Source organism: Pavona decussata, unplaced genomic scaffold, assembly GCF_977016875.1.
Source record: "Pavona decussata unplaced genomic scaffold, jaPavDecu1.1 SCAFFOLD_54, whole genome shotgun sequence".
Classification (NCBI taxonomy): domain Eukaryota; kingdom Metazoa; phylum Cnidaria; class Anthozoa; order Scleractinia; family Agariciidae; genus Pavona; species Pavona decussata.
Window position 1 is genome coordinate 233,730 of NW_028145476.1, and position 12,545 is coordinate 246,274.

Consider the following 12,545-nt stretch of genomic DNA (forward strand, 5'->3'; position numbering starts at 1 on the left):
AGGAAACTGAAACAATTCTCTCTAATTATTCAATGTAAATCTCAACCGTTTAGCTTAGGTCACCATATTCACCTTAGCTGTGATCCAAGCTACTGAGAATCAAATGATCAGATGCAACACTGAAATCGGCAACAGTGGCTCAATCGTTTCAAAGTTGCGGTAGGTTGCTAATTTATTTGAGTCACCAAACGATTATATATCTTAATGTTTTAGACTAAATGTCTTTCGCTTAGGCAGTCACCGACACGTTACTTTGTTGTCGTTTCAATGGGCAAACACTTTTTCCTAGCCGTCAATTCAGATAGCAAGAAATTATACTTACAATCGTTTTTAACAAATTTCAAATTTTGTAAAAGTTCATTATAATGATACTGTGCAAAGAAAAGTGGTTATTAGTATTAATCGTCCAATGGTGACAGTAAAAAGAGCACAACATAACAAATCTGCACACATTACTTTGCCCAGATACATTACTACCCAAAACTGGTGGACCTCTTCTAGATAATAGATGAAACGATTCTGTTCTTAGTTTTAAATCTCGTTATTTGATAGTGCTACAGTTGACTTTATTTTACAAGTTAGGTACATATAGTGTTGTTATATACCTAGACTTTCACTCAACAAAATGAGTATTGTGATTGGTTGATTCTTGGTCACGTGCCCCGATCAAATACAAATGTATCCCGACCGGGATACAATTCCGCAGTTGTTGCCCTCTCAGTTGTTTGTTTGTTTGTTTGTTTGTTTGTTTGTCTTTTTTTTTTGTTTTGCTGTGACTGTTGAAGGGAAAGCCTAAATATATAACAAAGCACTTAATATATGGTCCCTCAGGAAACTAGTTAATTTTGTTTTCCCTCGAGTCCTGATGTTTCCCTCGACATCAGGACTCTTGGGAAAACAAAACTAACTGTTTCCCTCGGGACCATACATTGCGTGTATATCATTTTTTTTTTTTTTTTTTATTATTATTTCAACGCTTTGTAAAGCGCGATAAGCCTGTTAATATTTGACGCTCAGTATACAAATGTGTTGATTAATTCATATGTATACTCTACGGACAAATTAGAGAAGTGTCACAGTGGGGATCGAATTTCACTGTTTTTGGTGAAAATAGTGGGAGAAACGTCACTTAGTTACAAAATAATTCTAGAACACTAAGAGAACGAAATCAATTAAATTTTTCAAAGCAGCAACTCGTGATCTATGTCTAGCACATTTTGGAAACAAAAATGCGAGAACTTGAAAAAGTTAGCCAGGGCCGGAATGGATTGAAACTTGAAAACAATTAGTCCATCTGTAGCCAGAGACAATCATCGACAGTTTTAGTACGCTGGGGTGATAATCTGTGATAAAAATGGACCATTAACTTAAGTTTCTGTTGATATAAAACCATTTTGGGGTTTTTGAAATGACACTAAATCCCTAAGACACTTACCCTTGAAAGTGAAATAGTAAAACCACAACAGGGTAAAAATAGAGGAACCAGTTTCAAATTTCAACATTTGTTGTTTTGTTGACAAAAGTATTCCTTATTTTTTCTGAGGGATAAAAAAGCGAGCGAAAGAAACAGGCACGCGGAATTTCCTCCGGGAGGAAAGGCGACGCGCGAGAGGAAGAGTCTCCCCCATGGAAGCAATTTCGCGAGCACCTGTGTGTCGTTCGCTTATTTTGCTCTCTTATTTGTATATTTTAAGAACGGTGCCTCGCTTTGCTACTGCGCATACGTCCTGCACATCTCGCGATGGTCCGAGAAAGTCGGATTTCTCGTCAGCGGTACCTGCTAAAACAGAGATATTTTTGCACGGTTTATAACTAAGCGAGTAAAGCAGACCTTGGCAAGGGTTATGGGAATCCGAAAAGAGAATTAGGAACAACCCCTCATTTTTCAGAGATAATTGAGTTCAACTATAGATAAATACCATTCACTGTTTTGTAGTTTGGTGCTTTTAGAATTGTTGTAACTTTTTTATCTCCAAAAAATGCCTGATTTCCCCAATTTTCTTATTGTATTCCAATAGCACTTGCTAACATCTGCTTTTTTTTCCGTATCTTCTAAAACGGAGCAAATATTAATACTTCTGTATAAGTAGGCGCCGTCCTTAATCCAATTCCACCTTATTTTTCAACACATTGTAACACTGCCCAAATATGGTCATGGTGTACTGAATATTCGTCGTCCGTAGTCAACGGATATCCTACAATATACGTAATTTCGTGTGTCGGGAAGAAAAATGGCAAAATAAAGATAATCTCCAGCATTTCTGCAATAAAGCTGTGCTTTTTTATCAATGCGTTAAATAAGAAGACAATTATCCTGCTCAATCTTGCGGAATATCCTCTTATTTTTGCCAGCTCAGCCTACGGTCTCGTCGGCTTCGTATAAGGTGATATCCCGCACGTTTTCGCAGGATAATTGTTAACTATGTGGCTAAAAAGTGTAATATGCTGATTGCAGTTATTTGAAATAAGGGAATCCCCTTTCTATAAAGGGAATTTATATGCTAATGCAGTTTTTAACCTCCCAGCATCCATGGCGAATCCTCCAGTCAAAGATGATCATGAAAGTGACGTCACATCATCGTCCGATAAGGCACTGGACTTTGATGACGACACTTTAAGAGGTGAGGATTTGTTGACTAAAATTGTTCCTTGGGTTCAATAAAGCCATTTGTTCTCTGTTTGTGTGGCGGTTCAAACAATTGACGCCATAATGTGAATTATCTGTGTACACAAGAACATGCAAATAATAGAATCCATTGTTTCCCGCTATTTTAGAGTAGAGAGCCTGTAAACTAGCTGGGTAACTAAGTGCATTTCCACTATAAACAAAGCATTTGACTTTTGGTTGTTGTTTTGACAAGCACAGGTAGCTGAGGCTGAAAGTCGATTAGATTATCAGCCTTTTGCTAGGGCTTACCATGGGTTTTCGAGTAAAAATTCAAATAAACGCCTCTCTGATATATGATTTCTAGTGATACACGGAACATTTCCATCGGCAAACAAGCTACTTCTGTTCATTAAGCGATATGTAACCCTTGAAATACAATATTTCCTCCCAAATTTTCAGCAAAAAAGAGCTTACCGATAGCAAATGAACTATACACCAAAAACGTTCCGTTGCTCTGAGCCTTTCTTCCTTTAAAATGGATTTTTCCGGGCTGCGTACTTTTGTCGATATTCATTCGCTATAACTTCTGCTATAACTGCGATCTTTCGCATCTTTCATTCAGTTTAATTGTCACAATTTTTACGAGGTCCTTCTATAAATCTCACCTCACCTGTGAGCGGGAGGGCGGGAAGATGGCACAATAACAGCCATGGAAAATCTACTGTACTTGTACAGATTTCTAAAAGAAGACTTTCAACCAATCAGAGCAGGTGAAAATGTGCAATCACTATGGTTACATGAGTGCTGCACCCCATCTTTCTATGTGATCACTAAGGCCGCTGGTCAGTTGTTTTGTAAAAAGGCAGAGATCATATGGAATAAGAGCTTACCTTTTTAGCTCCGTAGTTTAAATATCTGCTGTGTTAAAATTCGCAAAGCCCTCCTAAGTTAATATTCATCTTTAAGTATTGTTGCTTGACAACAGTTTATTGTCATTATAACAATAGACTATTGTTCAGAAGCAATACTTCGGATACACCTTAACTTAGAAAGGCTTCGTGGATCTGACCCCAGGAGGCAAAGTGATTGATACATTATTAATAATACATGAACACAGTGATAAACAGGCTTCAATCCGACATTTTAGCAATAGCAGAGGTGTACAAGAATGAAGGAAATGATGCATACAGGAACAGGGATTTCAACGACGCCATCAACTACTACACTGAAGGGATTAAAGTGAATTGCAGAGATGACGACATGAAGGCCAAACTGTACAATAACAGGGCGATTGCTCATTTTTATTCGGGTAAGAAGCCTTTTATTCAGTTCAAAGTAAAGTCCAAATTCTCGTACTGAATGGAAGCCCTTTTGATTAAGTTGATTGCCCACTAACGAGATATGTCCGCTTCTTGGAGCGTTACGTTGGTGTGACACTGGGCCCCAGGCTGGGCGACTGCTCTGAAACGATGACGGTGTCCTGTCCATTATTATTATTTAGCCTTACAAATGTTCGTTTTGTTACCGTTTAGTGTCTCGGATTTGATTCACAGTAGCCCCGTTTTCAAACCCAAGGCCACGCTTTGTAGATAGCCAACTGGTTTACCTTCCACCAACGGTTGAGATTCTTAACAAATGTTATATTCAGTTTGTATATATTTCATTGATTTATAGTGCCTCTAATTAGCAATTCAGTACTAAATATAAATACTTCGACACTTACATAAAGTCAATGATTTATTTATTTTATTTTTATTTCGGTTTCTAATCGCCACTCAGTATTTAAGGGGGTTCGGAAGTCTTAACGACCACTGCTTTGTTAGAGTTTGCACTAGCTAGTGTAAATGTCCTAGTTACCATAGCGATGTGTCCTCTTTACAAATGACGGTCCAATTAGTCAGGAAGAAAGCGACAGCACATAACTGGTCCTCCAGTTTGGGGACAAAAACCTTTGATTAATAAAACCGCATCTGCTTTTTACCGTAAAAAATATTGTAATAAAATCCCATTCCCTCTCTATTTAGTCCTCTCAAAAAAGCCCCCGGTTTTTATTTTGAGGGGTTTTTTATACCCCAACATTCCCACACCACCACCCTTCCCTCGTCACTCTCATTAAGCTCCCTCCCCTTCCCTCCCCCCTTCTCACGTTAGGAAGCATAGAAGATAGACTTCAAAACTGAGGTTTACTAATGGTCAAAACATAAGTCAGTTTGTCTATATCAAAACTTAGGCAATTAGTATAATTGTCCTAATAAAGACTTATTCTGTGACACTCAATTCGTTATTCCTCTTTCAGTCAGTAAGTTGTGTGCAAAAAAAGTTTGGAAAAAAAAGGCATTTCCTTTTTGCTCATGCAAAACTCGTAATCAGTGAAATAATCTTCCCTCTCCAATAAGTCTTCTTCTACAATATGAAAGCTGGGGCCAAGTTAATGAGTGTGACATTAATTGAGTAGTTTTTCATTCCTTCCTTAACGACGTCTTGATTTTTACATAGGGAATTATCATGATTCACTGAATGACGCAACATCTGCAAATGAATTACAACCAACTTTCGTGAAGGCGATTGTAAGAGGTATGACTTCTTGTTACTAAGGTGACATAGCCCTCTCTACTCCACAGAGGCTCCTTCTGCTTGAGCCCTCTTTGAAGATATAGAGAAACTACATATAAAAACTGCTCGTTAAATGGCACAACCTAGCCTATATATAAGAAAAGGGTAGCAGTGGAAATGTTTCAGGGTTGTGATCAACATTTCAGAAAATAGACTGTCGTTATATTTCGAGGCCTATGAATCTGACCGGAGGGGTCTTTTACTGAAAATGAGACGCATAAATACTGAATTTAGCAGACGATCTCTAAGTTTTAGAGGTCCTGTTTTCTGGAATGGCCTAAATAGTAACACTAGAAATCTAGTCAATTACCTCTTAATAAATAGAGGATATTACACGGCGGCGCGAAGATATGAACTTATTTTCGAGTGCTAAAACAATACTTTACGAACGAGCGCAGCGAGTGAGTAAAATGTTCTTTTTAACACGAGAGAAGAAAATTCATATCTTCAAACCAACCTGAATTTTCTTTTCTTTATTATATAGACAAATTTATCCCTCGTCATTTTTCACCAACTGTTTGCACAAACATTACATTGTTGTGCTCAGGGCTCCCATTGATAACAGACAGCTTTTTTTTTATTGTTTTCTTTCAAAAGGATAATTGTGATAATACATTTTACAATGCTAACATAAAATTATTAACAGTAATATTACTTTTAAAATATAACTAATAGTATTACAATGCTTAGTTTACAATACACAAAACTGCAAAGTTTACAAATACTACAAAAATTAAGATACAGGACATTAACAGAAAACGATCTTATATAAATATATATATATATTTTTTTTTTTTTTCGTCCAATGAGTCAGTTTTTAATTTTGTGCATTGTACCATAATAGAATTTTACAGAGAGAAAAAAAAGGAAAGAAGAGAAAACGTTCGACGGGGGAGAGAGGAGTACTTCTTGATAAAACATATAATTAAGACAAATTTTCAAGGTTGTTTTTCCCATTAAACAGACAGCTTTTTGCATCTGAAGGGACTGACCCTGAGCGGTATAAACCAATAAAGGTTCTTCTTCTTCTTCTTCTTCAAACAACCGCGAAAAAGTGGGAAATGACGTCGTCAATATCCTCACTAGTGTGGATATGAGAAAACGCCACTCGGATCCCGGATGTAGTTTCGTATACATTTTATGAGCGGTGTATTTCCGCTCCTGTCTATATCATAAAAATTAATATCTCACTCGCAATATGTTGTCCAAAAAACTGTCGCACCGCTTGCGGCTTGTATTTAATGTTTACACGTTTTCTTCATCAGGGGCGACTGCTTGTGTTCATTTGCATCAGTTCGAAGAAGCCATCACGTGGTGTGACAAAGGATTGGCAGTATCCTTACATAAATAATTAACCCTGCAGTTTTTCAATCGGTCGATAATTCAACGCCATCGCTACTAGGCCACCCATCGCCTGTTTAGAGAACATTTCGCCCGCATTAAACCTAAAAGTTTGGCGAAATGCAAATAGCTTCCAAACCTGGAAGATTGGCAAATTTTTACAGTCACTTCTAGTTTATGATCTTTCATTTTACAATTTAACTTGTGGTCCTCTTCCCAGTCTATACGAACGGAAACCATTCAAGTCAACCCGCCAAGAACTCTTTATTGACTGACGAAAGTGAAAGACCGAAAATAGATAAGATAAGTGTCATTTTTAATCGAAACGAAAGTCTAAGATCAATGGCTAACCTGCTGTCATAAAAGTCCTTGTATTCAGTCTCTAGGCTGATTTTACCAAGCGGATTACACAGAAAATTAAAGCAACTCTCATATGAACAATCCACTTATAAGAACTTACCGCGTCAGCATTCTTATTAAACAATGTATGGAAAACAAAATTAAACACCTTGACTATTAGAAGATTGACGAGACAAACCAGACGTTGTTGAAATTAAGGAGCAGTTCTTTAAAAGAAGTAAACAGACAGCAAGACGCGGGAGAAGAGAAACCAAAGGCTAAGTCTGAAAATAAAACTTCGAAAGACATGGTGAGATTATCACATAACGTGCGCATACCTCAGAAAATGAGATTATTATTATTATTATTATTATTATTATGATGATGATGATGATGATGATGATGATGATGATGATGATGATGATGATGATGAGGAGGAGGAGGAGGAAGAGGATTGTCAAGATAACGAATTCGAATAGCTCAAGCTTTGCTGTGTTATCGTTCACACACAACCCTTTTAACTCTCTCTCGACTAGGCTTTTTGTACGTCTTATGGGGTCTGCGGAGGAGGCATCTTTCCCCCTCCTTAACTCACCAGTATTAATGTTCTAACAATGAAAACGTAAAAATAGATAGCATGCCCAAAAATGTTTTCTTTGAGGTTCGCAATAGGATGTGATGTCTCTATGACAATTGTCTCATGATTTCTGAACAGTGGCCAACTTGGCCATATTTCTCCAAAAATTCAGCAAAACACCAACATTAAAAGAAGGAATTAAAAGTGATAGAATAACACTAAAATGATCTTAAAACAGCTGACGTTTCGAGCGATGAAGCTTTGTCAGAGCCAATCCATTTATGCCATTTGATCATAGCTTCGTGGGTATAATCGCTTATTCCACAAAAAGTCTTTATCCTTATTTTTGAGTGACATTTCCCAAATCTGTTCATTTTAAATATGGAAATATTGTTAATTATCTTAGCTGTATATAAATTGAGCTCCCAGTGGCCTCACCTAAAACATTTAGCAACTACTTCTACTCTCTCCTTTGATGTGATGCTTTTGTTTTAGGTTTTTAGCTTAAGGTTTTGTTTGTTTTAAACTTAATTGTTTGACTTTTTGTTTGGTTGATTTTTGTACTATTGCATGTTCCTTTGTTTTGAGTAATTCGGGGGGATATTGACCAAAATACTTCTGATCACAAAAATAATACACGCTTTTATCTAACAGGTAGCTGTTTCAATTCAACAATCAACTAGGCTTTCAGAGCATAAACATTTGAACGCCAGTGATGAAGGAATAGCTTATTACGAATATCACTTGACTGTTGCGCAAGAGATGGGAGACAGGGTTCAGGTAGGGATTGCATATGGTAATCTTGGCAGTGCTTTTCGCAATCACGGAGACTTCAAAAAATCATTAGTTTACCACAAATATCACTTGACCATTGCGCAAGAGCTGGGAGACAGGGCGCAGGAAGGGTTTGCGTATGGTAATCTTGGCACTGCCTTCTATGGTCTCGGCGATTTTAAAGATGCAAAAGATAATCTAAGCCTTTGTCTTACAATTGCTAAAGAAGTTGGTGATAAATCACTTGAAGGACACGCATATTGCAATCTTGGCAGTGTTTGCAGCAGTGTTGGTGATTTCCAAAAGTGCATTGATTACAACAATCTAGCTCTTGAAATTGGCAAGTCCATTGGGAGCGAATCGTTGCAAGGCGCTGCGTATGGTAATCTTGGAACAGCGTTTCAGCGTCTCGGTGATTTTCAAAAAGCCGTATACTATCACAACCTACACTTAAATGTTGCCAAAGCCCTGGGAAACCAAGCTGCAAAAGGAAGAGCGTATGGCAGACTCGGGAACGCTTTTTTTAGCCTTGGTGATTTCCAAAAAGCATTGGAGTATCAAAACTTGTGTCTTGGTATTGCCAAAGAAGTTGGAAGCAAATCCATGGAAGGAACTGCCTATTCTCAACTTGGCAACGCCTTTGGCGGACTCGGTGATTTCAAAACGTCCATTGTCTACCACAACCTTCATTTGAACATTGCCAAAGACTTAAGTGACAAGGCTGGAGAAGGTGCGGCCTATGGCAATCTTGGCAATACTGTTCGCAATCTCGGGGATTTCAAAAAAGCTATCGAATACCACCGCAAGGCTCTGAGCATTGCGAAGGAGCTGGGAAACAAATCTGGTGAGGGTATTGCGTATGCTAATCTTGGCAATGCTTTTTACTTTCTTGGCGATTTCCAAAAAGCCATAGACTACCACAACCAGCATCTTGAGATTGCCAAAGATTTGGGTGAAATTGCCGCGGAAGGTCAAGCGTATGGCAATCTTGGCAGTGATTTTCAGTATCTCGGTAATTTCAAAAAAGCCATAGCTTGCCACAATCTACATCTTAGTAGTGCAAAACAAGTGGGAGACTACGCTGGGGAAGGACGTGCATATGGCAATATTGGAGTTGCTTTTGACGGACTCTGCGATTTCAAAAAAGCCATTGAATACTACCAACTCAGCCTCAGCATTGCCAAAGAGGTCAATGACAAGGATGAGGAAGGGCGTGAGTATTCCCACCTCGGTATCGCTTTTCAAAGTCTCGGAGATTTTGAAAGGGCCATCTACTACCACAAACTACATCTTCGTATTGCCAAAGAAGTAGGAAGTAAACCCGGGGAAGGGACTGCTTGCTGTAATCTCGGGATTGCGTTTAGCAGGCTAAGGGATTTTAGAAACGCCATAAAATACCAGGAGCAAGGTCTTAGCATTGCTAAACAAACTGGGAACAAGTCTGGAGAAAGAACAGGATATACGAATCTTGGTGCTGCTTATCAGTGTCTCGGGGATATCGAAAAAGCCAAGGAGTTTTTCACAAAATCCCTTGACATTGCTAAAGCACAGGGAAACAGGGCAGCAGAGGAGTGTGCTTATTTGAATCTTGGCAACATTTTCCGAATTCTCCATAATTTCGAGAAAGCCATACACTATCACACTCTAAGCCTTAATATTGCCAAAGAAGTGCAAGACAGGTCTGGGGAAGGTCGCGCCTACTGTGCATTAGGACGCAGCTTTGAACTATTAGAAAGTTTACCTAAGGCGTTACAAAATTACCAGTTTAGCGTGAACAAATTTAATGAAGTGAGAAGTCTTCTTCAGAAAGAAGATGAGTGGAAAATTGGATTTCGAGATACAAATCAGATTGCATACAATGCCTTGTGGAGAACTCTTTTAAAACTGGGAAAATTTGGTGACGCTCTCTTGGCTGCCGAAGAAGGAAGAGCGCAAGCTCTAACTGACCTCATTCGAACAAAGTACGGTATTCTAAGAAGTCAACCTGGATCAAATGGTCGAGAAATAAATGATTTGGACGTGCTGAGCTTTGTTCCATCCACTACAGTTTTTCAAGCTGCTGATAGTGGTGCCCTTCATTCCTGGGTACATTCTGAAAAGAGAGCGTCCCGTTTTGTCCGAAAGGAAATTGACGATCCATTTGCGTTGGATAATGTCAAGACCTACTTGCAGGAGCTTATAGAAACTGCCTACAAAGAGATTGGTGTTCAAGTTGGCGTTAGATGCGAGGATCGTTCCATGGATTCTCTGAGAGAAGACCGCCAATCCACAGAGGAGAATTCAGCTGATGACAGCACAGAGCATTCACTACAGCAGAATAGTTCTCTACACACATTGTACAACATTGCCATTAAACCGTTTACAGGCCTGGTCCAAGGTAATCAACTTATCATTGTTCCAGATGGGCCATTGTGGCTAGCTCCTTATGCTGCATTCTTGGATTCAGATTCCAAGTTCCTCTGTGAATCGTTCAAAATCCGGGTGATTCCATCGCTGACCAGTTTGAAACTAATTGCTGATTGCCCAGAGGATTACCACAGTAGAAATGGTGCAATGCTCGTGGGAGACCCATGGGTAGCCGAAGTTACTGATGGCCACGGGAACGTTCTCCTGAAACAGCTTCCATTCGCCAGGAAGGAGGCGGAAATGATTGGCAAACTTCTGAAGGAAAGCCCCCTCATTGGCGAAGAGGCCACAAAAGATGAGGTGTTGAGACGACTGAGTTCGGTTGCCTTAGTTCACATTGCGGCACATGGTTGCATGGAAACTGGTGAAATTGCTCTAACGCCAAATCCACATCGAACCTGCCCTATTCCCAAAAAAGACGATTATGTGCTACGAATGAAAGATGTGTTAAATGTTCAGCTCCGCGCAAGACTTGTCGTACTTAGTTGTTGTCACAGTGGTCGAGGAAGGTTCAAAGCTGAAGGTGTAGTTGGTATTGCGCGTGCCTTCATGGGTGCTGGGGCTCGGTCTGTTTTGGTGACACTGTGGGCGATCGATGATGAGGCCACACTGGAGTTCATGAGAAGTTTCTACTATCACCTTGCTGAAGGACGAAGTGCTAGCGAGTCTCTTAACCAAGCCGTTAAATTTATGAGAGAATCTGATGAGTACAGTGATCCAAAATACTGGGCACCTTTTGTTCTTATTGGTGATGACGTTTTCCTAGAATTCGGTGGAGCGAAGTAACACTGCTTTCTAATAACGTGTGACGCAAAATGTTAGGTTTGAAGAGAAACTGGACTGATCAGTTTACGATTTTGCTAATTTTCGTACTAGGCGATTATTTTTAATTTTTTTTTTTCGTTCAGCCTGTGGCTATGCAGCTGGTGAGATTTGCTAACCACTACAGGAAAGCCACAGGAGAATTAAACCAGATCTTCTATTCAATAGAAATTAAACCAAAGCATGACATCCATTTTCCAGGAAGGCCATCACTTACCTATACCGAACAGTGATGATTAACACAGACCTCAGGACGGTCGAATTTCCGTTCAATATAGGAGAACATGAGGACAAGAAAAGCTTTTCTAGGGTGACTGAGTGCCCTTCAAATGTACGTAACACCTATTCTGTCTCCCTACCACTTCCCTTGGGCCTTGAGAGGCTGCGGAGTCTATATACGAAATTGTCATATTTTATTGATTAAAATTCCAAAATCACCAGCTAGGACATATTGTACATCATATTCAAAAAAGAAGGAAGACTGATTTAGAATTGAATAAGCTATCAATGACGAAGACAAACATTGATTCTAAAATATTTTAGTGAGATGTAATGGATACGTTTCTCGGCAACATTAATAAATCGTGAATTAGTAGACTTAGCTATTATTAAATAAACAACGGTATGATACATCGGGGTGTTGAAAATGATCTGCGCTGTCTATACGCTATTTATATCAACTAAGCCCACAGGGACTCAGAAGTTTGGCTTGAGAAGTGCCTTTGGACGTGATAAACCCTGGCCCGACGGTCACTGACAGAAGGTGCTGCAGTTACAATTTATGCTATCGGCAACTTGGTTTTGCCTCAACTGCAAACCATCGCTGACAGATTAGAGTACTAAAGTGATGACGTCACGAAACTTAATTTGTGAAATTACGAGATTTACTAAGATATCCTTAAAGAGCACAATAAACATAACCTACTTGCCAAAACACAACATCTTCTTACAATTTGGGGGTGAGATATTGGCACTGTTATGCTCGGATGACTCCCGATAAATCCTTCTAATTTTGTTTCAGTTTAGTAGGGTTTGTGTGGAGTCATTGGAGCATACCTGATTGCC

At 39.1% G+C, this 12,545-nt stretch overlaps 1 protein-coding gene across 1 annotated transcript; it reads left to right on the plus strand.

Annotated features, from left to right (window-relative positions):
* Window positions 1–34: 34 nt before the first annotated feature.
* On the plus strand, window positions 35–12,535 carry LOC146480206 (uncharacterized). The gene is made up of 7 exons (XM_085109901.1): window positions 35–159; window positions 2,526–2,621; window positions 3,756–3,917; window positions 5,105–5,182; window positions 6,487–6,554; window positions 7,086–7,211; window positions 8,133–12,535. Exons 2-7 carry the CDS (start codon window positions 2,531–2,533, stop codon window positions 11,442–11,444), a joined length of 3,837 nt encoding a protein of 1,278 aa, XP_084966027.1. The 5' UTR covers window positions 35–159; window positions 2,526–2,530; the 3' UTR covers window positions 11,445–12,535.
* The last annotated feature ends 10 nt before the right edge of the window (window positions 12,536–12,545 follow it).